Source organism: Oryza sativa, chromosome 9, assembly GCF_034140825.1.
Source record: "Oryza sativa Japonica Group chromosome 9, ASM3414082v1".
NCBI classification, from domain to species: domain Eukaryota; kingdom Viridiplantae; phylum Streptophyta; class Magnoliopsida; order Poales; family Poaceae; genus Oryza; species Oryza sativa.
This window is the reverse complement of record NC_089043.1, coordinates 5,007,136-5,032,963: the sequence shown is the minus strand read 5'-3', so window position 1 is coordinate 5,032,963 and position 25,828 is coordinate 5,007,136. Positions and strand designations below refer to the sequence as shown.

The 25,828-nt window shown below is 42.0% G+C and overlaps 3 protein-coding genes and 3 long non-coding RNA genes across 6 annotated transcripts; 5 read left to right on the top strand and 1 right to left on the bottom strand.

Annotated features, from left to right (window-relative positions):
* Positions 1-734: 734 nt before the first annotated feature.
* LOC4346400 (protein DCL homolog, chloroplastic) lies at positions 735-6,461 on the top strand. The gene is made up of 3 exons (XM_015755402.3): positions 735-941; positions 2,282-2,396; positions 6,037-6,461. The coding sequence occupies exons 1-3, from the start codon at positions 760-762 to the stop codon at positions 6,217-6,219; spliced, it is 480 nt and encodes a 159-aa protein (XP_015610888.1). The 5' UTR covers positions 735-759; the 3' UTR covers positions 6,220-6,461.
* A 4,823-nt stretch (positions 6,462-11,284) lies between these two features.
* LOC136351899 (uncharacterized) lies at positions 11,285-13,404 on the top strand. The gene is made up of 2 exons (XR_010735178.1): positions 11,285-12,021; positions 13,055-13,404. It is a non-coding gene; the product is annotated as an uncharacterized lncRNA (long non-coding RNA).
* Positions 13,405-13,709: 305 nt separating this feature from the next.
* LOC136351898 (uncharacterized) lies at positions 13,710-15,806 on the top strand. Its single transcript, XR_010735177.1, has 3 exons — positions 13,710-14,415; positions 14,522-15,390; positions 15,544-15,806. It is a non-coding gene; the product is annotated as an uncharacterized lncRNA (long non-coding RNA).
* Positions 15,807-16,841: 1,035 nt separating this feature from the next.
* On the top strand, positions 16,842-17,219 carry LOC136351841 (G-type lectin S-receptor-like serine/threonine-protein kinase B120). The gene has a single exon (XM_066304264.1). It carries the CDS (start codon positions 16,842-16,844, stop codon positions 17,217-17,219), a length of 378 nt encoding a protein of 125 aa, XP_066160361.1.
* Positions 17,220-17,636: 417 nt separating this feature from the next.
* Positions 17,637-19,573, top strand: LOC4346396 (ASI1-immunoprecipitated protein 1). The gene is made up of 3 exons (XM_015756192.3): positions 17,637-17,954; positions 18,062-18,629; positions 19,145-19,573. Exons 2-3 carry the CDS (start codon positions 18,141-18,143, stop codon positions 19,298-19,300), a joined length of 645 nt encoding a protein of 214 aa, XP_015611678.1. The 5' UTR covers positions 17,637-17,954; positions 18,062-18,140; the 3' UTR covers positions 19,301-19,573.
* Positions 19,574-25,068: 5,495 nt separating this feature from the next.
* On the bottom strand, positions 25,069-25,828 carry LOC112936428 (uncharacterized). The gene is made up of 2 exons (XR_003238603.2): positions 25,645-25,828; positions 25,069-25,542 (listed from the first exon to the last, which is right to left on the bottom strand). It is a non-coding gene; the product is annotated as an uncharacterized lncRNA (long non-coding RNA).

Genomic DNA, 25,828 nt, shown 5'->3' with positions numbered 1-25,828 from the left:
TAAATAAAAATCTAAATCAAAACGCTCATTTCTTTTTGGGCCATTTTCAGCCAATTTTCTTCCTCAGCCCACAGCCCAAGCTAGCCCACTTTCCCCCATTATGCTCTCCTCCGCCTCAGCCCGCAAGCGCACGTTCGGCCCAGCAAGCAACCGATGCCTCCTCCTGCTCTTCCTCTCATTGTCACGTGGATCCATTGCTACAGTGTCATCTCTAACCTCCGTTCGGACTCCCTCGGGTGCCCGACGTAGCCAGAAACTGTCTCCTCTGTGAAATCCGGCCGTATCCTTGAGATAATCCAAAATTAATTAAAGGTTTCTATCCTTATCTCCTCCTCTTTCCGTTTTCCCATGAATAGGAGCAAATTCGCTTCATATCGAGCTTGGAATTGGGCTCTATCCTAACCCTACGTTTTAGTCCATTTCGCTTGGAAAAAAATTGCGTAGCGGATGATGACAACGACGGATATATCATCCCGGAAATCTTACATATTTTTTAGTTATTAGTAGTTATTAGGTATAGGTATAGATAAAACGAAGGGGGGAAATAAAAAGATAAGAAGAAGAGAAGCATAAAGAAAGGGAAAAGTGCCTAAAATTGGGCCCAAATCCTAGGAAGCAAGCCCATAAGCCCAATTGGCCCAGCCCAACCAAACGAAAACCCTCTTGGGTGATGCTTGTGTTGGGCCGGCGGCTGGAGCCCCCAACCAAAACCCCAACCAAGCAGGAGCAGAAGCACAAGCAGAAGCAGCTCCTAAATTCATGGCGTTGGCCGCCGTCCTCTCCCGAGCCGCCGCGCGCCTCCTCCGCCCTCCCCTACCCCTCCGCACCCGCCATCTCTGCGCCCTCCCCTCCTCCTCCTCCCCCGCTCCGTCTGAGGCGGAGATCCTCGCCGAAATCGATCCCATCGTCGACCTCGTCAAGGACATCCTCCACTCCGCCAGGTGCGTCACTTTCTTCTTGCTTTTCTCTTGTATCATTTCGTACAATCCGATAGATGGGAAACCCGTAGCAATTAATTAACAACATCGATCGAGTAATGTAATTTGTAGACTACGTCACGTACCCTCAATGACATTAGGATTTCTATTTCTAGGTTTTCGCGTCATTTGGGGATTTAGCTTTTCTAAAAACATAGTACAAGAAACATACATGTAGTACAAACTTAGTACAGCGCTGCGAGTTTAAGTTTATTGATGGTGGATGCGAGGTTTACTACAGCACTTGGTAAACACATTTGTTGAGAACCAGAAACCTCATGAAAAATAATTTCTCACTACTAATATCCAACAGGACTCCTCATCATATACCATAAACATCTCGTGTATTTCTTTAAGAAAATAATTTTCTTCAGGGTTAGGTTGGCTGCCGAGATCCAAAAGTGTCCTTGGACACACGTCACGGCAATGCAGCTGGATGTGCACAAGGCTTTGCCAGCCGGCTGAACGTTGAGCCCATGAGCGTGATGCCTAGGAGGCAGTCGAGTATGAGTGCTTAGCAATGAATTAGGAGATAATTACAAACCACTTGTGACTTGTGACTCATATTTGTTAGCATCTTTGGTTTGCTACTATTTGAGTTTCCATTCTAGAATGGCTGCTGTCAAGAACTTTCAGTAGGCTTAAGCAAGAAATACTCAAAAAAAAAACTATTCAAGAACATAGCATCTACTCTTCTGGACCTTGTTTGTGGGTGACACTGACACCATGGCTCCATCCAAGCACAGGCTCTCTGTTCTGCATCCTCCTGTTTCAGTCAACTACATTCTGTGTTCCCTGCTCTCATCTAGTTCAGGTTGTGATAATCTGCTTGTTACCGATGTATGTGGAGCAAAAGACCCTTGAAATTTCTGTAAAAATTACTGCAAACTTCTATAAAACTCTTCAAAAATATAAATATTCTGTCTGAGCAACTAGAATTTCTAATAGGACCAGGAAACTCTGCTGAAGATTAATCCTTTGCTGCAGCTGAATCTGGTCTGATTACCTAGGATGGATTTATACACGCTAGTACTGCTTAATCCATACCAAACATCAGCTTAAATCATACCATTAGATGGATGAGCATACCCCTTAATACATTCACACTGCTGCGCCAGTTTTGATCGACCAGAATGCAAGTCACTGAAATTATGCGCGAGATCTTATCTAGTTATATGGTATGGCTTAAAATTTGGCACCATATAATGACAAGTTGATGCATTCTAATTGTAAAGATTTGCAAGGACTTATTGTTGTATGCTTGTCATCAAATCTACCTGCTTTCTGACATTCTGTTATAACAGATATGGAGATGGTGCATTTCTAAGTCCAGACGATCAAAAGGCTGTAGTAGAAAAGGTTCTTGTTCACCACCCCACTTCTGAAGATAAGATTGGCTGTGGGGTTGATGCTATTATGGTGAGTCAGTGTGATTTCTACCTTCTATTTACCAGAAAAGGCATGTCAAGCATAGCTAATTTTTTCTCATTCTGTTATCCTGTCAAAGCACATAATTTTCATCTTTAAATGAGGCCTGCATGAGTGATTTTTTTCATGAATTTATTTTTTAAAAAGTTTGTGATGCTAAATAAACTACCTTAGTGATCAATACTCCCTTCGTCCCAAAATGTAGTAAGTTTTAGAGTTCAAATTTTGTCCCAAATGTACAGACCTAGGACATGTAAAAGGTAAACTTTTGCCACTAAACTATCCATACTACTCCTCTTGGCTTTGTTATAGTCCCTAGACATCACCCATCCTGAGAAGGCAAACAAGTATTTCTGTCCCTCTCCTCAATACCTGTGCCATCCCCTAAAAGTTGCTATTTGAGTAGGAGGAAGTAGAGATAGGATCTTAATGAGTGTAGTAATAAACTTTATGACCTCAACCATCAGCATGTTTTGTTATTAGTAACTTCTCTATCTGAGATGAATTTCTAAATAGGCTCATCTTGTCCACTGTATGTCTATGGGTTATACTGTTACAGTATCAAAGTTTGCATACTTTGAGGCATTATAGTAGTCCTGCTGCTGATGCGTGCAACATGCATCATGCTTTCAGCATTCTTATATATCACCATTCACCAGGTACAGGAAAAGCCATCTATCATAAATTGCTGTGCCACAGAAGCCATGAGTTTAAGTTCTTAGTTAGGCTGTCAAACAGATAACAAAACTACCTTTTGAAGCCTGAATATACACCTTTCTACTTCCTCCGTTTCAGAATGTAAGGTGTCCTAAGTCAAACTTCTTCATGTTTGATGACAGAGTTCATAGAAAAATGTAGCAACATTTTTAACACCAAGCAAATACTCCCTCCTTCCAAAAATGTTAGGCTTATTTCATATTTTAGTTTTTCTAAATACGTTAGTCATATTTGTAGTCTCCATGTATCTAAGATTTAAATAAAGAGATAAATTAAATGTTTGATCGAATCCTAGGAGCCATCTTAATACTCATTGGTGCATGCATGCATACACTTCTTGATCTTTGTTACACAAGAATACAACATGAGTTAATTTCTCCTTGGTCTTGGTGACAAAAGTAATATGTCTAACTCCTTTGGATGGAGGGAGCATATTATAAAAAAAAACTCAATGGTGCATTTAATGAAATTAATTTGGTGTTGTAAATGAAGCTATGTATTCTATAAACTTGGTTAAATTGGAAGTAGTTTGACTTAGGACAAACCGAGAACACCTTACATTCTGAAACAGAAGGAGTAGCATTTTGTGCTTGTTTTTACATAAAAGTTTTTATGCTCTCTGATAGAATTCTGATCACTGACCCTCACTTTTCCTTAATCCTCAATAAATAACCCCGCATTTAGAGCCTGACAACCCCATTATACTCCTAATCTTTTAAGTCATTCATAAATTAGAAAACACTCTTAAATGAGATGTGTCCGTAACGAGTTTGGAGAAATAAATGGTATAACATTATACTAGTCATTTTGTAGTTTTCATTTTCATTCAAGTCAGATAGATTTTCTGAGTCACAGTCATGAGCCTGCTTGTGTGGCAAATTGCTTAGAAGAGCATGTGTGAGCTCGACAATTGCTGGCAATAGTTTCCAAACAATTCATCAAATATGAGTCACTCCAGATTAGGTCATCTATATGGCATCTCTTCCAATCCCAAATGTTGCATCTTTTGAATTTGTGCCTTGTTTGCCATAGATTTATTTTTTTAGCTATATTTTTACATTGGCATCAATCCCACATCTAAAATATAGAACTGTGGGAACTTTCATCGTTTCTAGTGCTGCAGCTGCCATCACTGTCTGGTCCTGTGTCACCTATTTAGGGGTGCCCTTGCATCAACCTGCCATGCCCTTGTTGAAGGCTTTCATGCTATTGTGTGAGGAAGAGAAGCAATGGAAAATTTGCATTGCCAGTCATTGTAGCACAACAACAATAGTAACATTGCACACTGTGATGTGATGTGCTGGACAAGGTCCACTGATCATCCATGATGATAGGGGTCTCACTGGCAAGCCATTTGCATGCCAGCGTGAAGCCTTGAACCATGAGGCCTGTTGATTCGAGTGAACCCCTTTCACTCAACTGCTACTGGATCACATGGGACACTTAGGCTGTGTTCGACACTCACGGTTGGGAACGGTTCTCTCCGGCACGGAAAACAGAGCAGTTCATTAGCGCGTGATTAATTAAGTATTAGCTATTTTTTTTTCAAAAACGAAACAATATGATTTTTTTAAACAACTTTTGTATAGAAACTTTTTGCAAAAAACACACCGTTTCGTTTAGCAATTTGAAAAGCGTGCGTGCGGAAAACGAGAACGAGGGGTTGGGAACCCGGACAAACGAACTGAGCCTTAGGATACTCCTGTTGAGGGCATGAAACTACTGCTAGGCTTCTCACATGCTGCACAATTTTCCTTTTTTTCCGCTGTCAAAATAGCCTTGTCGCCACTCTGCTGTTACAGTATGAATACCGAAGTAGGAGTAGCACTTATGCTTGTCATCTTAGAGCTTCTCTTCTGCATATTGGAAGGGCTTTAGCCATGTAACTCAGGTGTGCAATACATGCTGGAGAATTGGACAAAAGTGCCCTTTTCATCCACCTCTATATTGACTTGCTGTTGGTTCTTCTTCCTGTTTTATCACCTGAGTCTGCACTAGCCGTTCCTTTTGCCTTTTGGCACACATTTACCTTCTTTACATCTCCTTGTTTTTCTGGCAGTCTTTTTCATGAATCATGACCAAGGGTATTGGCAAGTCTCTTCAACATTAGCCCTTGCCTCCAAATAGCCATAGCCCTACTTGTCTGCGTCTCTGCGACATCCCTGACATAGATAAGCTGAGAATGCCTAGCATGATAGTCGTATACTACAGTTGCTATGGTGAAGTTATTTTCAATCATATCTGTGTGTCTAAATTTCTTGTCACATAAACTCAATTAAGATGTGCAGGCAAGAGTTCTATTTACTCATGGGCTTATTTATAGTCCTTGAGCCATAGTTTGATACTTTGATCCAGTTGTCTGTGCCTGCAGGGCATAAATGACCTCTGCTGGTGAAAGTGATATTTCAGATAAAGCCACAAAACTAAGGGATTTCTTTTTTTAATTTAAACTATTATAGCAGTATTGACTATCTTGACACAATAACAGAACAAAGAAGTATCATTCAAATAAATGTTCTAAACAAATACACGCGTAACTGATGTAGTTAATTTAGTAGTGAATATACTCTTCTCTGTGAAATTTATTGATGTCTAATCACACGTTCAAATCAAATAATAAATGTTCTAGTTTTGCTTGATACCCTGTTTTTGCTACATGGGATGTCCTATGTGTTCACCTTTGCAACAGCAAATTTAACAGGATTTACTATGTTGTCACTCTTAATGGTATCCCCATTACTCAGTTACTATGTAGTTTGGATGGAAAAGAGAAAAAAAAATGCTTCCCTACAAGAGTAAATTTGGATCTGTGTTTGGTAGGAAGTACATGTTTTACAACTTTATATTCCTCTCTGGATGTTTACACCTCAAAATGCCAGTTTCTAACCACCTGTATCTTGCCATGCTTTTGAAGGTTGGTAAGCACCCTGATTTCAGGAAGTCAAGATGCCTCTTTATTGTTAGAACAAACGGTGAGACTGAAGATTTTTCATACCGCAAGTGTATCAAGGAGTACATCAAACAGAAGTATCCCAGCCAGGCAGACGATTTTATACAGAATCATCTCACCCGGCAATTTACTCGACGTCCCAAGTAGAAATGCCCCTTTTTTTTCGTGATAGTGTCTTTGGCTTATAGGCAAAATAGAACCCGTATGTCTCAGTTAGAACATGTAAACGAACTCGTGTTTCTTAATGTCAAGTGAAAATGTTTTGTTATCAACACATTCATGAAGATCCTTTAACCAATTATCTCTCATGTTTTCTCTGCTATTCTACTGAAGCCTGTAGGCACACGTTATATGGTCATCTTCCTTGATAATTTCAGCTTGATTTTCAACTTGTTTGCTTACTGTTTGAGAATATGCATTCAGGGCCAGTTTGTTTCGAAAATGCATTTTCTTTAACCGTGCAATGTTTATTATTGGCTTTGTGACATGGTGAGAAACTATTACCCTATTCTGTTGTTGCACTATGGTAGTGAAATGGGTGAATACTTTACTTGGGTTCTAGAGATAATTTGCCCTGGGATGGCATTGTTTGTTGAATAAGATGTAGAGCTTACACTTCCTTGCCAAAATAAACCTTACTATTTATTGGTGAAGCTAAAGATTGACAATGCCAATTTTTTGACGAGGTAAAAAAGTATGAAGGTGTTGTTTGGTTTGGCATCTTATCAAATTTTGGTGTAGTTTTGTTAGTGGAAGGTTATGGAATTATCAAATTTTGGTAGAGTTTGGTAAGATAGTAATGGTAAAATCATGTTTAGTTTGTTTTCATCTCAAATGCTAAATTTTGGTAAAGTTTATTTTAGTAATGAAATGAACGAGCCCATAGTTTCAGTATCTATTGGGGAAAAAAATTATTATCACTTTTAATTGCAATGACAATAAATAGCAAGTTGCCTTGGTATTATATAAGCTGAAGTGAGTCTTTTTAACTCGAGTGGAGCATCTCCTGCTATCCTTCACCTGACATCATTTCCTACCCTATTCAATCAGAGAGTTCAGCTAACACTCAACCAATCCAAGGCTTCGCCTTGGACCATCGTTATTGCATTCACTGCTTTGCAATTACTCCCTCACGTTCATTTTTCACCCATCGCATAAATACCAATACAAATAAGAAGAATAAAATACATTGACTTTATCAGATCTCAATATAATTATTCTCTACTTTATATGTACTCCCATATATGTACTCCCAGTACGTATTCATTCCCTACTTTCACAAAATTCAGATACATTCTTTTTTTAGAAAAAACTTACATTAGGATAAATAAAAAGGATTAAAAATAAACTTATTTTGAAACGGGGGAGTATGTAGGGCTTGTTCAGTTTATTGCTAAAATCAACCTTACCGAATTTTGATAAGGTAACAAACTAAACGAGACTTATACCACCACAATATTGCCAATTCCTACCAATATTTGGTAATTCTATAAACTTCTCGCAATACCAAAATTTGGCAAGGTGTCAAACTAAACACTACTCTTACATTTTGAACTTACCAAAAATTTGACATTGCCAAGTTTTAATTTACCAACAAATGATAAAGTATTTTTTGGAGACGACTAGGGATCGGATCCTAGTCAAAACTCCGGTCGGTGTTTCACCGTGTATAAAACAATGTTTCATATGTTCCATACCTTAGTAAAAAATGTTTCAACAAAAATTGTTTCAGATGTTTCATTACTTGATAAAAATGGTCACTTGGTGAAAAATGTTTCAGTTAAGATGCAAACAAATTGAAACATCAAGATCCTACTACGTGCAACATCGAAGAAACATGATGTGTGTCATGTGCAACATTCAAACACAATAGAAATGAAACACTAGAATACAATAAAATGCAACAAAGATACAAAATTGACTGCAACATCGAAGAAACATGGTGTGTCATGTGCAACATTCGAACACAAGAGAATGAAACACTCGAATACAATAAAATGCAACAAAGATAGATCCACCATTTTCTCTATTACGGAGCCTGGATCCATTTTCTTCATCGACACGGTGGCTAGATCTGTCTTCTTCCTCGACACGCGGGCTCCGACGGGACCATAGAACCCGCGACCTCCTCCTCGTCGGCGGCAACATCGTATTGATTGATCGGTCGATTCCTCCCCAACTCTGCTCGCCAATCCACAGCTGGCCTCCATTTCTTCCTCTTCCCCTTCATCGAATCCCCTACACGAATCCGCCATGGCTTCCTCCTCCCGAAGCTCTAGTGTTCTCGCCATCCCCCTCCTGCTGTGCCTCCTCGCTGCCACCACCGCTCGCTTCGCCCCAGCTGACAACCACCTCCTCACTTTCGGCACGACGGCACCAGTCGTGCTCTCCGACAGCCAACGCTTCATCCCTGACTCCGGCTGCACCTCCACGCACCTGCGCTCCCGGCAACCTTCTCATCTTTGGCGGCGGTCGCAACCTTGGAGTTGTGGTTAGGGAATATCAAGTGGGAGAGAAGAAATGGGGGAACAGAGCGAGAAGGACGATGGGGTGTGGAGCACGTGAGGTAGAGCGTCCGATATTTCTTTTCACTTCGGACATTCGGTGTAAAGCATTTTCTGTATTTTTTTGGCAATGAACTGATCAGGAGTCTCTCTGCATGAAATGGCCTTGCTGTGTCCAAATCTCCGCCTCCCCTCCCTATTGTAAATGACAATTAAAAATAGAATTTAATATGTGAAAAATACTTTCATGTATTTAAATTTTTAATATTTTATATTAACATATAGTTAGGAAAAGCAAGAGTACGTTTTAGTTTGAACAAGTTTTTTATTACCGAAATTTTTTAGACCATCTTTTACCTCACATTTTCATTTTGAATTAGGTAATTTTATCCCTTATTTTAAAATTTGAATCATCCTGACTCTCCTTCCAAGTATATCAAAGTACACCAGCTCCCCAACAACGATGAACACACGTACGTAGACCACTCCTTTGGCATAGTACAAGTTGACACGTACATAGATGGATAAAAAAACTGATAATAAAATTAAAATTATTAGTTGAAGGTTGATCTAAACCGAAATTTTAATAATGAAAGGTGACGCAAAATACAGATAACTCGAAAAGTAACGACGAAATATGGAGCATCCAGGTTATGTGTGCTGGAAAAAGAGACTTCTCTCTCCCCCCGCGTCGCCCACGCGCAGGCGACACGGGGGGCGAACCCTACCTCCGCCGCCGTCCCCCTTCCCCTCCCCCTACCTCGCCGCCGGAGCTCTCCACCGGCAAAGCCAGCTGGCGAGCTAGGATGGCGGCGGCGGGGCCTTCTTCGCGGTGGCGTCCCTTCTCAGGCGCGGGAGAGGAGACGTTCGCCGGCGTCGGGGAGAGGCGGCGGCGAGGCCTCCGGACTAGGCGGCGGTAGATCTGGTGCCGCTGTCGCCGGATCTGGCCAGCCCCTCCGGTTTTCGGCCGGAGTGCTGGCGGCGGTGCCGTGGGGGCAGCGCGTGCGGAGGCGGCACGGTCGGTGGCGGCTGGTGCACGAGTGGCAGCGGAGTCCGGCGCGCGCGTGGGTGATGGCCGGTGCGCGCATGGCGGCGCGGAGGCCGGCACTCACGAGGCGGCATAGCGGCGCCTACCAGCTCCGGCGGTCGGCGAGGCGCGCCTGGCCCTGCCGGGGCTGCTCCGCTGGGGGCGCCGGGGGTGTTGGCGACACCGGCGTTTCTCCAGCCGCCCCTCACCCCCACACCCACCCCGTCACGGCGTCACCCCTCCGGCGTCGACAGCAGCCACAACCACCCTCTCCTCTCTTGGCTCCTTCTTGCAAGCAGAAGGGGGTGAGCTCCGACGCCTCCCCCTACCCCACCCTTGTCTCCCTTCCTCGCTTCCTATCTGGCTACTCTGTTGCCTAGTTGTTTAGTTGCTTTGCTTCTCACCCCAGCGCTCCTCTCTCTGTGCTGGTGGTGAAGTTGGAGGTGGTTTATCGCTGCTGTAAGGGTTGTCCTGCGAAGGCCGGTGGTCCTTGCTGGATACATGGATGACACAGAGGTCTTCGATGCCCCTGTCTTCAGCTTTCAGTTCCTCTTCAGGGTGGCCAGGCCTCCTCCCCTCCTTGATGCTCCTCCCTTCTTTTGGCTGTCTGCTTCCAGACTCGGCCATGGAGTCTTTCGGTGGTTGAGGAGAAGTGTTCGTCCGTGAAGGTGGTTTAGTCTGTCTATAGTCAGGGCTCTCGGGCCTCGCAAGTGCTTCTAGTGCCCTGTGACTGAGTGAACCTGTCGTAGTGCCGAGTTTGGAGTAGTGTACTTATCTTCAGTGACAGAGTTTTTGTGTTTGGCGGAGTCGGAGCTACTGCATCAGGCTTAGCCGATGAGCTAGGCAACGATAACACAAACACTTTTGCTCTCGCTCCTTGTAAATCCACCTTTGGAGGGAGTCTCGGGTGAAAGCCCTGTCTGGTCTTCCAGGATCGGTGACATCGATTCCTGCGACTCTGTGAGTGCCGTATCCTCCTTGGAGGTGTTGCTCTGTGGGCTCCCTCCCCCTTTGGGTGAAAACCCAGTCCAGTTTATGGGCGGGCGTCGACAACGGCTTCTGTCGTTGTTCCCCTCCTTGGAGGTCGACAACGGCTTCTGTCGTTGTTAGGCTTTGCCTTGAAGGTCTTGCTCTTCCCTTGGTCACTTTTGTGGTTTGGTCGTTTTGTCTCAAGCTTTTTGTGTCTTCTGTGTAAGGTTTCGCCAATTTTCCTTTAGCAAAATGTGCAGTTGTAAGGTTTTTGGGTCCGGTTTTCCTTATAAACAGGGTCAACTCTCTTCTTCTTGTAATATCCGGTAGATCTCCTACCGTCGGTTCTTCAAAAAAGATATGAAGCGTCTAGATCCAGCCGAATCAGGTTGGGGAAAAGCAAAATCAGGGAGGATACTGGTGGCTGTGCCGACTGGCCCAAGACCCCAAGTATCCAAAGTGGCCCACTCCCACACGTACGTGTGCTGTGCAGTGCACCCACTCACTCACCGACCGGTTCTGTTTTAGTTTCAGGCTCCATCATCTCATATATGGAACAAATATGTTTAAATGATCAGCATCCTCATTTCTCATTGATCGGTCAGATCGTCTCCCACAGATCCAACATCCCAAGTCACTCCCACCTCCCTCACGGCCTCACTCCGTCAATCACGCCGTCATGCGTACATCACTCACCTACCGCCCTCGCCAGAAACTGTGCTCCGCTCCATCCTCTCCCTCTCCATCGCTTCGCTGCAACGCCAACCGGCGCGCCGCCGCCGATTTCCGCTTCCCCTCCATCGCGCCTCCAAATCGGTGCCTCCAGATCGACGTTGCCAGCGCCCGTCACAACCGTCGACAGGTAATCGTCGTGTTGCGCCGCATCCCGACCCTCCCCCTTCGTTGCATCCTGCGCCTCACCGTCGCCCACCTTTATTCGCCGTCACCGCTGATTCCTTGCCAGAATAATTGCTTCCCCCTCTCACATCGCACTCCTTCCTAGTATCTCCCATCGCATCACTTTCCATCCATAGGCCGGCTCGCGCGATCCTCGCCCAGTCACCGCCGCCTCGCCAGATCGCCTCCTCATGTGTCCTCGCCAGATCACTGCCTGCGGAGCATCTCCCGCCGAATCGCCGTCCACCTCCCACCTCTCCCGTGCCCGATCTCCGTGGTCGTCCTCAGACCACCCTTTCCCTCTCATCATTTGCCACACCCGATCCCAATCGCCCTCCTCAGCTTTCCGTGTGGTACCAACCGTCGCTTCTCCTTCCGCCACCTATAACTCCGTCATTTGCCCGGGTCGCTGCCGCCTTGTCCTCAATGTCCGACAACATCCCCTTCTACACTGCTCGAGTCGAGTCCTTGCATTGTCGTTGGCTTCCTGGATGATAAGTACAGCAAGCCAAATCAAGATTGTACCTGGAAAGACCGATAAGATCTCATCAGGTATTTGCCCTTTTTTTTTGATAAATTGGTCCTCATAGAAAACTTATTTCAAAACTAGTCCCTGCCAAAAACTATACCCAGAAATAGGCCGTCGGCTCAGTGCTAAAGACCATGGCACTGAGCTATAACATCTCAATGCCACCGACTTTGGCATCGAGATCCTTGCTGAGCTGCTAGTATTCCACGTGGACTGGGGTCAACGCTAATGTATTTGGCGCTGATCCCTAATACAAGCTAATTAATATAAAAGTAACATCAAATTTGTTATGTGAATGTAACCTGGTGGTGTGATGCTTAGACTTGTATGCAGGACATTACGGGTTCTTTCAGTTTGGCACGTAATAGGGTGATTAGTACCGTATATTTTTTTTTCAAAAACATAGACCATCATTAATCATTTATAAATACGCACGTAGATTGAATATTTGAAGAAAAAAAAGGAACGAAAATGACTGACCTGATGGGGATTCGAACCCTGGTTCTAGGGTACTACAGCAAAAGGACTTACCATTGCACAACCAGTACATTGCTAATTAATTGCAGCGCAAGTTTCTAATTATCGTGTAAAGGGATCAGCGCCAAAGCATTTGGCGCTAAGGCCCTGCCACGTCAACAGAGGGAGCGGCTCGGCCGCCACGCTGGCACGATGTTAGCGCCAGTCCCATTGGCGCTGACAGGAACAACCTCAGCGCCAACCGCTTTGGCGCTGAGCCGACGGTCTATTTTTAGATATAGTTTTTGGCAGGAACTAGTTTTGAAATAAGTTTTCTATAAAGACCAATTTGTAAAAAAAAAGAACGGTTGTATTTGCTTCCTCCGTTAATTTTGTTTCCTGTCTGTGGATCTGTGATGCATACATTCAAGTTATGCCCTGACAGCTGTGGCCAGGCTATGACAAAGAGATGCTTTGTGACGATACATTTAATTGCCGCCGCGATTTGGATCCTATATCATTCACGTAAATAAGACTAACTAAAATTTCTAATATGAATAGTGATAGAGGTTCTGATCTGATTTCATTTGGTTGGCTCAGTGTACAGCTGCCGTCTACGGCGGTCGATTCAGTGAAAAATGACAGGTTCGATCCATAGCTAAATTTTTTAGTAATTTTTAGTTCTTAAGTATGTACCATAAGGTACCAAAAATTTAGTATAAAATTTGGTACCTAGGTATTATGAGGTACCACTTTTTCTATTATAAATTTGGTACCTTCTTACGGACCGTAAAATTACTCTAAATTTTTTTTATTTAGCTAGAACTAGCCAGCACTATACTGATTGTACATTATTTCCTATGGTCGCACACTTTTAGCAGGATAATCACTTATTTCTATGACTAACATCTTGTATATTGATGCATTTATAGCATAGATATGTATGTAAATCCTGCCATGACTCTGAATCCTGGACTCTAAAAGTATCCAGTTGATGTCAATGGGTGTATATGCATATTTCATGATTTTTAAGATTGCTAATGCGATGAAGAATAGAAAAATGGAGGATCTAGCTTCTGAGTTAATAGCTTCTACAATTAGACATAGCCAAATGATGTAAGAACCAAATTTGTTACAGTGTAGTTATTGGCAGAATGAACGTACAAATTTGTCAGTCTTTTCTGCTTCATATAACAGTGGTTTATGCCATTATATGATAGTAGAAATATATAAGGAGAAATAATGTCTAGCTGCGAAGTGCTAAGGTGCCTCTCATTTAAATTACTTCTCATTGGTCAAGCATACACAATAACATGGTATTTGTAGGATTTTACATGCTTGGCAATAGTTGAAAGAACGTGCTCTAGCGAGAGATCATTAGACTAGAATAGTTCATTTCGGTCATGGAACTGTATTTCACCTTCAATGTTACAGTGGTACATATGATTATCATGATCATTTTCCATTTGGTGCTCACGATAATCATAAGCTCACTAGACCGGGCTTATTAGTGAGCGAGCAGCTCATGGATTGGATTGTCAAAACTCATCGGCCAGGCTGACTCCATAATGCTGAGCTAGGCCAACTATCCCAACCTGGTAGCCTATTCTGCTGTGTCTTTTCATTGCGTAAAGCTATCTCGTATTTTGGTTATATAGTCTCTAAAATTGAAATGGAATGGGTGCTGGAACCTTTGGAGTCATGCACGATGTTCATTATAAAATGGATTAAAGTGATAATTTCTTTCTTGGTTAGTTTTTTGTCCAGTTCCATGAAAGGGATCAATTAAGCCACTAAATGGTTGGACAAACTAATTTTCGGAAAAGTGGTCAGTGTTTACATTCTGAACTTCTGACCAGACTGAAGAAACACCGTCTTATTCCAATAATAAGACAGTTCTTCTGCCTCCGACGTTGGCCGCCTTCCAGTTTGCAATATTTTGTTCTTCCTCATCCTATCAGGTTCTGTTCTGTATAGCTATATCTTTCACTGCTACCACTGTTGATGACTTCTTCAGACTCTGAGTTAACGAAAAGTGCAGATCAATTCAGATTTTTATGTTTTCAGGAATCATTCTGGCTGCTCCTGCCCAAGATGCTAGGTGTACATCTACATTAAAGCAGTCAGAGCTGGCTTCCAGTAAGGATTCATCATTTACAATTCATTTACACAAGGTTTATATCCTATGTCTGAAATGAAAATATGTTTTAAACCAGAAAGAATCATTATCTAAAAATAACCAGAAAGAATGGTTATAATTCAAACAATCAATGTCTTTTGTTAGTGAAGTGTGACTAATGAATACAGCATCACTTGTTAGCATGATGTATTTGAGATGATTTTCTTGCATGATCCGTATAGCACAACTAGACACCATCAACTGGTCGTGATCTTGGTGTGTGGGTGGATAAGTGCCTGAACATGTTTGCTATAAGAGCATCGTCAATTTAATTCGACACATGTTGTATTCCAGTGAGAAGTGACTGAACGTATTTTCAGCACACATAAGCTAGGTGGTCCTAGGATGTGTTTTGCCAATTGGTCAGGTATGAGTTCAAATAGTAAGGTGGACTGGTTAATCACAAATGAAATTTTAAGGTGCATCTCAAGCGTTGGCGTGAACAAAAATTCAGAGAAGAGGAAAATTTTTAGTGAAATGGGTAATTTTGTTTCCCTGTATTGATATTTCATTACTCACTGTAAGAGACATGATGGCAAAAAGATAGTTTACTCCTAATGGTTCAAAAAAGGTTTTGGATGCATTGTATGGCACAAAGTGCTTATGGTTAATTAGAGAAAACACAGAAAACTCCTCCCCATCAGAATCGATGAGACGGATGAGTTTAGGCAGGCCACGCACATTGCAAAATGGTTGCATAAACTCGGTGGGCTGCAGATCAAGCCATTCCCAATTGCCTCAACAGAGCAGTTGAAAGGTTATTAATCAATTTTTCTGCACCTCACTGAAATCGTGTATCTTAGCATGTTATAGCTCATGGATTATATAATAAAAGAACTAAATTTCTGTTTTGTCGGTGATTATAATATAGTAATGTAATTGATAATATGAGTACTGTTACAATTTACAGATGGCCAGTTGGAGAAAAATAAACTCAAGGTTTATGACTGCAAAGCATATTGAAGGTGTACACATTAAGATTGTCTGGCAAAGAGGAAAGAAACAGATTAAGATTGTCTGGCAAAGAGGAAAGAAACAGATTAAAGAAAACATAGCATAATTGAAATTGAGATTTTTTTAACAGGGTATTTGCGTTGTTGATCTGTACATGAAATGATATTTATGAATTAAATAAACTTTGAAAAAATTCTAACATAAGTTGGAGGTCCTGAAGTTTAGCGTATTCAATTTTGAGGAACTGTTAAGCCAGGCACCTAAATCTCTCTTTGTAGATCAGGCCTATAACGATTCCTGTATATTTCGTCTTTAGACTGTTTCTCATCTAGATGGGCACTTCTTGAACGGTAAAGTTTCTATTAACAAATTTTACTGGGAATATTATTGTTCAACGAAAAGAAATCTATAGTTTGTTAGTGCGTCATTGAATCAAGTCTTTTTTTAGTTTGCCGATTGAAAGTGGAAGCTATTAAGAGGATCAATGTTCTCTTGACTTTTGTACTCTGTTCAAACAATCATGAAGAGTTTCTTATTATCGCATCTTGGACAAGGTATATGACCAAGTGTGTGTGTGTGTGTGTTTATTGTTGTTACTTGGGGCAGGTTAACTAAAGGGTAACTTCCATTTAGTTCTGCAAATCTACTAATGCAGATGCTGCTTCCACAATACAACTGACTGCTGTATAATCACAGCTAACAAGTAACGTAAAAATGTGTATAGATTTCTTTTTTCTATTCCAGTCAATCATCTTTTTCTTGATCACTGAAGGTACAGTCATTAGCAGGAAATGATCAAGGAAGTTTTGATTAGGTAAATTTCAGTATGGTACATAGTCCTTTTCTTTAGTTCTCTGCATGTCACTCCACCCAGAGAATTTTCAAAATATACCATCCAATACGAACTGCTTTCATGATTTGTCACCTAATTCGCACTACTTTTAGAATACATCACTGGAGTACGAATTTTCTTTGTTCCGTGCCACTTTATCCCCTAGCGTCGGTCGCGCCGTCGTCCTTCATCCTCCCGGCGCCGCCGTCATCCGTCCGCCACTGCTCGCGCCAGCCACGTCGTCGCCCGTCCGTCGTTGCCATCGGCGCACACGGTGGAGGGCCGGAGGAGAGGGGAGCAGCGGTGGAGGACAGAGGGTGTCGAGCTTCGGCAGCGGTGGAAGGCAGAGAGCATCCAGCTCCGTTGTGTGGGTTGCTGATCAGTCGGCGCCCATCGCCGACCATCCTTCCTCCCCGGCTTCCATGCTCGCCATTGCCAGCGACGGCAACCTAGTCTTGTCCGATGGCGCCACCGGCCACGCCCTTTGGAGTACTAACGTCACCGCCGGTGTGAACTCGTCGGCGTCGGGAGGAGGCGGCGGTGCTATGGCGGTGCTCGCAAACTCTAGCAACCTCGTGCTCCGGCTGCCGGATGGCACCGTCTTGTGGGAGACGTTCGAGCACCCCTGCAACACATTCCTGCCCGGCATGAAGATCGGCGTCATCTACCGAACGCGCGGTGGCGTGCGGCTTGTCTCATGGAAGGGCACCACCGACCTGTCGCCGGGGAAATTCTCCTTCGGCGGCGACCCGGACCAGCCGCTTCAGGTGGTCATCTGGAAAGGCTCGCGCGTGTCCTAGCGCACCAACCCATGGGAGGGCTACATGGTGGACAGCAACTACCAGAAGGGCGGGAAGTCGGTGTGGGGAGGGTAGGATGAGCTCGTCGGCATAGGGAAGGACGAGCTCGCCGGCGGCCAGACACGTGGGGGAGGAGGAGCTCGCTGGTGTGGGGAGGACAAGCTCGCTGGCGTGGGGGAGGACGAGCTCGCCAGCAGCCTGATGTGTGTGGGCAAACGGCGCGAGAGGATGAACTGATGACGTGCAGCTTTGGATGGATGGAGTGACACGGAATGAAGAAAATTCACGCTTAAGTAGTGTATCCTTTTCTAAAAGTAGTGTGAATTGGGTGTGCTAACTATTGGGTGGTATATTCTGAAAATTCTCCTCCACTCGATAGAGAGAGAAAAAGGAAGGAAGAGTTTCCCAAAAGGAACCGCTCGTCCAAAATCCAATCTTGTCGCCGCTTCGGGCTTTCGTCTCCACCGCCTTGATGCCGCCCCGGGAGCAGGAGTAGCGGCTCATCGCCAACTACCCTTCTCCGTCGGAGCGTGCGTCGTCGTCACCGGCGATCCCCACCCACCTCCTCACTGCGCCGCCTCGCCGTCCGCCCCTTCTCCACCTTGCCCTCAACCCGCCACAGATCCCTCTCCCTCCCTTCCTCGTCCCCGGCCTTCCTCGCCGCAAACACTGCCCCCTCTTCTCCGCTTTCCTTCCTCCTCTCCACCTCAGCCGCCGGCCACGATCTCAGCCGTGGTGAGCCTCTTTCTGATTCATCTCTCTCTCTGTCTCTCCCGTCGGAACTACTTTTGTCTGGATGTTGCTTGCGTTCGTTCGTTCGTTAACCCTAGCTTCTCTTCTAGATCTGGAAGAGGCTCTTCTTTTAATTTCAGAGCCTTAACCTTAATACAAGTAACAGTTTGGGGGTTCAACTGAACCCCCATGTCCCAAGTTGGATCCGCCCCTGCTCCCATGGTGACATCCCATGAAGATGCTAAGAAGGCGTATGCTGATTTCGAGAAGAAGGTCAAGAGGACCATCTATATTGATCATCTTTCCCCTCAAGTCACGAGCTCAGTACTTAAAGCAGCCCTTGCCCAATGTGCAAATGTTGTCGATGTGGAGTTCATTGTTAATTACACAATCCCGTATGACATTCCTTCTGCTGCATTGGTGGAATTGGATGACGAAATACAAGCTAAGGCTGCACTAGACTTGATGAATGATTTCCCTTTCATAATTGGCGGGATGCCAAGGCCTGTAAGAGCTACATGTGCAAAGCCCGACATGTTTCGGGAACGCCCTCCTTGCCCTGACATCAAGAAAGAGTTCCGGTGGGTAAAACAAGAAGATGGAACAGAGTATGAAGGAATGAAGAAATTGAGGATCCTAGCAAAAAGGCAAGAAGCAGAAAATATGGCACTCATAAAGGTAAATTAGTGACTCCTTTTTAAATGAACTATTTATTTCACTGCTTCTAACCTCTTTTAAGAATCGCCATCTTATGTTTGTTTTATGCTCAGTACGCCTTAAACAGCGTAATTTCTGCCAACCTAAATATGTTTTTGCATGTATGGATATATTTATTCTGAATTATGATCAAGTTTGTTGACCTGGAGGAATGTCTGCATATAACATGCTTAAATTGATTACTGTAATATGCATATAATATGCTTCTTGCAAATTGTAATTTTTTCGCTGGGCCGTTGTAAATTGTAATTTAGAAATGGATAATTGAGTACACATTCTGCATTTAACACGAGTAACTATAACCGTAAGCATGACTGGAGAACTATTATGCGCTTGCCCAGCGTTGTTAGTCCAAGTATTGTGTTTGTAGCAGGACAGTATTTTGGGATCTTGATGCTATTGCTTACCAGGACCAAGTTGCTGTTGCTTTGATCTTGTAACATGGCATTGATGTGTTGTGTTTGTGTTTCTGCCAGAATCAATTGGAAGAGGAGAAGGAGCTGGCAAAGCAGCAGCAGGAATTACTCGATGGAAATTACAAGAAGTACGACATGCTGGAGAATGTCGTACAGAACGGAAACATGAAGAGCCTAGCTCAGCATTATGGAGTCAGCCTGGCCGATGAGTTTTGACAATTCAATCCATGAGCTGCTCGCTCACTAATAAGTCCGGTCTAGTTCCCGGTGCAGCAACATGCCTAATAACCTTTCTCTCTCTCTCTCTCTCTCTCTCTTTCTCTCTCTCTCTAGGCCTTTAGGGCAGTGATAAATCATGTCAATGTGTGAGATGAAATAATAATTGAATGACTGGTTTGAGGCACGCATTAGGCGTGATCAAAGGCATATCCTCTGTGTAAAGATAGTTGCCTGCCTGCTATAATTTATCTGGAGGGGTTATTGACAACAGCACTGGTTTCTTCCTTGTGATTCTCTGACGTCCTGCGAGATGGTTACCATAAGTATGTCTTAATTTATATGGTGAAGCCTGCTTAATTACCAAGCATTGAACTGTGCTGTCGTATACTAGAGCTGATGCATTTCTTGCTTAGTTTCAGAGACTCGTGGATGTACTGATAAGTTACTTCGAGGAGAAGGTATCTGTTGTAGGCCTGACTGAAGTTAGCTGTAGAGTGTATGGAACTGGAAGTCTTAAAATTTTGGGCTTGTTTTTCGGTTTCTAGTGCTAAAGATGATACTTACAATTATGGGTCTTGTATTGATCAGTTGAAAACTCAAGATTATACGTATCAATAATCAGTTGAAAACTCAAGATTGTACTGCACTGATATGAAAAAAGTTAATTTGCATGAGCATAAGGATTAAAATATTGCAGATGCAACTCATCAAATTTTAATAAGCCTGACTACATAGCACTGATTGTTCATTGTGAGCATGACTTCATTGTAGCAGATTACTTACAGCTTACCTAGAAAATGATTAGAGAAAGATAGAGAGTGGAATTTGCCACACATATACCTCTGATGAACTCAATATAGCAGCTCTGAGTCCTTTTTGTTCAGATTAAAGGAAGGAATCCACAAAGAATCAATATAGCAGCTCTGAGTCCTTTTTATTCAGATTAAAGGAAGGAATCCACAAAGAAGCACTGCAATGTTAAACAACCCGGCGGATCAAGAGCATGTTTGGTTGGTGCCCTCACAACCGTGCCTGATAAATTCGCACACCTGAGTGGCATGTAAGAAGAGAACAAATGTTGCCTGGTCAGGCAGCCTGAGTATTTACTTGTTTGGTTGGTCGCTGCTGCCTGAGGAACAAAATCGTGGTTATGCATTTCATCATTATATTCCTAACTCAGGTATTAATCCATCTACTATCCAACTTCCCATGCACAAACCAATCCAAGTTCCCATGCGCAAATCAATTGCATACATGATGAAGGAAATTTTTTTTTTTAAAAAAAAGAACGGAAGGAAAGAGTTAAAGAACTCCCAAATCCAAATGCATCAAGCACAACCTTTAGATGATTTCTCCTAGATCCATGCCTGCATGCAACGATCTGCATATTAATATACTTATTCAAGGAGAGGAGAGAGCCAATCGTGGCAGGCATACATGATGAAGGAAAAAAAAGAAAGAGTTGAAGAACTCCCAAATCTACATGCATCAAAGAGTTAAAGAACACCTACATGCAACGATCACACCGCGACGGCGACAACAGCTTCATGCGAATGGCGAGATGCAGGGAAGCGGCAACAATGGCAGGATCCAGCAAATCCCCAAGCCTCGACGGCGGTGGGCACAAATGAAGATCACAAATGGTATACCAGCGACGAGTAGAATTGCTTTAATTTTTCTTAAAATTATTATGTTGAAAATTTTCAAACCTATCAACTTTACCATTTGGTACTTTCTTTAAGAAGTTCGCCTATTATCACTATGGCATAATATTTAATAAATAAATTATCAAGGTTACATTATTATTCATAAATAAAATGAGTTTTGGTAAAAGAAAATTTTAAAAAAACTGCAATATTCATCCATCAAGTTGTGACTATAAAAAAAAAGAAGAAAATTACATTTTATTTTGAAACCAAACCAGCCTAAAGCCACTGTTATTATTATAGATAGAAAAACATTGTACATTATTTACAGAAATAGACAAAAAAAAAAAGACCAACAGGATAGAGGATGTCTTGGCGTCAAAACATGCTTAATCCCAAGCAGATTAAAGAAAAATACTTCTCCACATCAAACCAGCAACACCAACAGAAACTAATTTTTACATATAGCAATGCAAACCAATGATCACCCACTTGACTATAAGCTATCTATACATTTCTTTACTTCTCTTACCGCTCACAGTACAAGCACAAAACTGATAGGCCATCTCAACAGCTGCTACAACACAAATGAGTAAATGAGCATTGCTGATAGGATCGATAGCAAATGATGTTATGATGATATTGTTGATTCAGGTGTTCCCTAACCTGCTAGACACGACCCCTTTTGCTAGATTCAAGTTTAGTTCCAAAAATTTTCTTTAAACTTCCAACTTTTTCATCACATCAAAATTTTCCTACACACATAAAATTCTAACTTTTCCGTCGCATCATTCTAATTTCAACTAAACTTACAATTTTGGCGTGAACTAAACACACCCTAACCAGTCTTCTCGCGTCCTTGCAGCAACATCAAGTTACTGATGATTGCCCGTTCGCTAGCACAAAATCCCTAATCCCACATAAACACCTACAATCAAAATACATCTAATAAGAATACATGTCCGAATACTTCAATTCCTTATTAAGCATCAACTATGGACTATTGCAGCTCACGAATTTTAGCGTTAATATCATCAAGAAGAGACATACCGGCATTAGAAAATCCAATATTGGATAGGTTAGCTTGTATTCAATATTGGATATGTCATTGATTAAAGGTCAAATGCCAATTGTGATATGCCACTTGCAAAGTCTGAGTTGCAAACTACTCCGTATAATACTATTGGTTAATTTATTTTATTCCTTGCTAGCTATTTGTCGTCCGTTTTGTTCCTAGTAGGTGAAGAGGTCCGATGTATTTTTTTTCTTTGTAAATAAATAATAAAATACTCCGTATCAGAATTGAGATGATATGCCATTTGTGCACACGTACGCGTGTGGGCCACTTTGGGCAGATGGGCCATGCACTGCACATCGGCCCAGCCAGTGTCCTCCCTCATTCTGCTCTGCCTGATTCTCTTAGGTTGGATACTCCATATATTTGGAGTAGCTAATTATTGAAGCAGACGTTGATTAGTTCAAGAAGCACTGATGAAACACAGAGTGTTTCTAGGCCAGTAGGCCCTCTGGCCCAATCAAGTGATGGCTCAATCATACATCAAAGTTAATACTACTAACTAATACTAAGTTGTATTCTAAGAGCAAGTTTAATAGTACAGCCAACTACTAGCTTCAATTCATATATAGCCAATCTAATAGCTCATTCATACAATAATTACATACTACATTATTAATACTTGGTCCCACCTATCATACACACACTGTGTCTTAGAGTCCGTACTAGAGCTGGCTACAAATCTGTTTACTCTTCTTATTTATCTCCCTAAAATATGTTTGCAGCTGGTTTATAGCCCGCTATTGCACTTGCTCTTAGACTTTAGAGCAGGTACAATAGCAGGCTATAAGCCAGCTATAAACATATTTTAAGGAGATAATAGAGAAGAGAGAAAAGCAGCGGGCTATAGATTTATAGCCAGCTGTAGCACGGACTCTAAGACGCAGTGTATGTATGACAAGTGGGACCATGTATTAATAGTGTAGTATGTAACTATTGTATGAATTGGCTACTAAGTTGACTATAGGTGATTTGAAGATAGTAGTTGGCTATACTATTAAACTTGCTCTTAGAGCAAGTATAATAGAAAGCTATAAGAAGACTGAATGCTGAGGTGGATAAAAGGGGAGAGGAGAGAGAGGGGAAGCGTGTGGTAAGCTTACAGCTGGATTAGGCACAAGAACCAAAAAAAATCTGTGAAAGAGACATGTGGACCATATATTAATAGTTAAGAGCTAACCACTATATAAGTGGGCTGAGAGATAGACTGTAAAGATTAGCTGCCTGTATTATTAGTCTTGCTCTTACTAGCGCTCGACGCTGAGCTCGGGTTAACATAGTAGCGCGTCTCTAGCCACGACTAGCAATCCCAACTACCGTTTCCTTGTGCTCTAATCACGTCAGTTATTTTTTTACTAGAAAGATCACGTCTATTTATACTATTCTACGGCACGGTAACAACCATCCCTCCCCTAACAGAATATACACATTGTCACGAGATTTTAAAGAACAAGAAAGTTAACGGTTACCACAAAAGAAAAAAAAAGATGCAATGCAAGAAACAAAACAATGCTTTGGCCTCCATCAGTTATCCATGAGTTAATTATAAGCCAAAACAGCTTATTAGCAAAAAAAATTTGTACTAGTAAAACTTTTATATTTTTCATATTTTTCTTAGTTACTTAAAAGCCAAGGCTAACTACAAGCATTGAAGATGTCTTAAAATTAATTTTTGAATTTAAAATTTTAGCCACGGTTAATTCCATATAGGACCAATGATGAGGCTGTTTGACTTGATGCGATTGAAAATGTAACAAGATTATTACCAACTCAGAGAATCTGGTAACTGCCAGCACCAGCTAAGGTCATATATATATATATATATATATATATATATATATATATATATATATATGACGCCCTCTATGACGACTCTTCCGTACACCCAGGTGTATGTACTCCCTCTTATTAGTGGATGATCCATTAGCATTCAAATTAGCCATGAAAAAGAATAAAATTATTAATTTCCAAAACACCGCATGCATGTGGCCTAGCTGCCCAGCGGATTTGGTGCAAATTTGAACGAGGGCGTTGGCATGCATTTGCTTTCAAATTTGATAACGTGCCTTAGTTATACTCTCTTTTCTAGTAAGCAACAGTATATACTGTTTTTTAGGCTAGTATATATACTGATGAGCAGTAGTATATATATACTAGTTTTTTTTATTAGCAGTACATGGTAAGGATTACCTTATATTTTTGTTGTAGCAGTGTATACTTCTTTTTCTTAGCAGTCGTATATACTTACTTCAGAATCAACTAGTATATATACTGATTATTTCTTTTTTTAATGGTACGTGCAGTATATACTGTTGGAACGACGACTGAATGAGTAGTATATACTGATTTTTCTTGGAATGAGTATATACTGATTTTTTTGGAACGAGTGAGTATATACTGAATTTTTTTGGAATGATTAGAGAAATCCGATTATAAACATTGTAGTATATACTTTTTCCCACTTAGTAGTAGTAGTATAAACTTTACTCGTTTTACTTAATTATAGCAGCACATACTAATTTTCTTTTGGTTCAGTATATACTGATTTATTCTCCGAAAGAGTATGTACTGATTTCTTTCCCAAAGTATATATATGAATGTACACATGTACATGCTTTCTGCATACTCTAGTAGCAATGTAGTATATATAGTATGTTCACATACTCTTATAAGTATATACTATTTACTGTTTATTGGAACAGTATGTACTGTTTTGTTACAAGTATATGCTACTTATTCCTTTGAACAGTATATACTGTTTTCTTGAATTTTCTGGCCAGTATATACTACATTAGTATTGACGGAGCATATACTAGTTTTTTCTTAATTTGGTCAGTATATGCTGCTATACTTTTGTTCGGTCACTATATACTGCATCTCATCGCTAAAGGAGATAATACTGCTTTCTTGTTTGCTCAGTATCTGCATATACTACTCTTTTTGTTTCTTCAGTATATATATGATGCATATACTGCTTAAATAAGTATATACACTATTTCTTAGATTTAGTAGTATGCACCACTATTACTTAGATAAGCCATATATTGCTTTTCATGTGTGCAGTATTATATGCTTTTTCACGAGCAAAATTTAGAAGTATGATACAAAATTCATCTACAAATACAAAAAACAAGAGGTATATATGAGCTCATGCTCACAGGATTCCGAATCAACTAGTCGATTGAAAAATAGAGAAAAAGAAATAAGAGGTAGATATATATGCTGCTGAAAAATTCAGAATCTATTCAGTTCTCTGGGAGGTTGGAACAAATGCCTTACGTGTCGCCTCTGATTTTTGGCAGATCGATATTAGCTCTGAACCTGAAATCAAATAACCATAGACATGGTGCAGTATGCGTTTCTACCGGACGTTGTGGCCGTGATTCATTGACTAGACACCATCGTCGATCGAGGATCCGTGTGAGCAGCTGCCATCGTTGGACGGTTTGCCTCCAGGTTATGGCCGAAAGCCCGGAAACCTCTGCCATGATTGATACGGTTCTCGTACGCCTGGCTCACTGCAAAAGGGGGAAAGGATAGCAGAGATTTAGAAGCGACCATGAATCAGAATATCTGGAATCAGAATATATATCTAGCAGTCAGACTTCAAGGATTGGTACCAACAATGAGGACGATCGGCCTATGAACCACCACGCCGTCGTCGCCGGATTGCCTGTAGCCACCGCACCTCGCGTCGTGGCCGAATCCCCGATGGATCGTGCCGGCGTCGCGGCCGAATCGCCGATGGATCGCGCCATGGCCGCACGCCGCCGCGTCTGTATCACGAGAGATATGTGTCGCTTT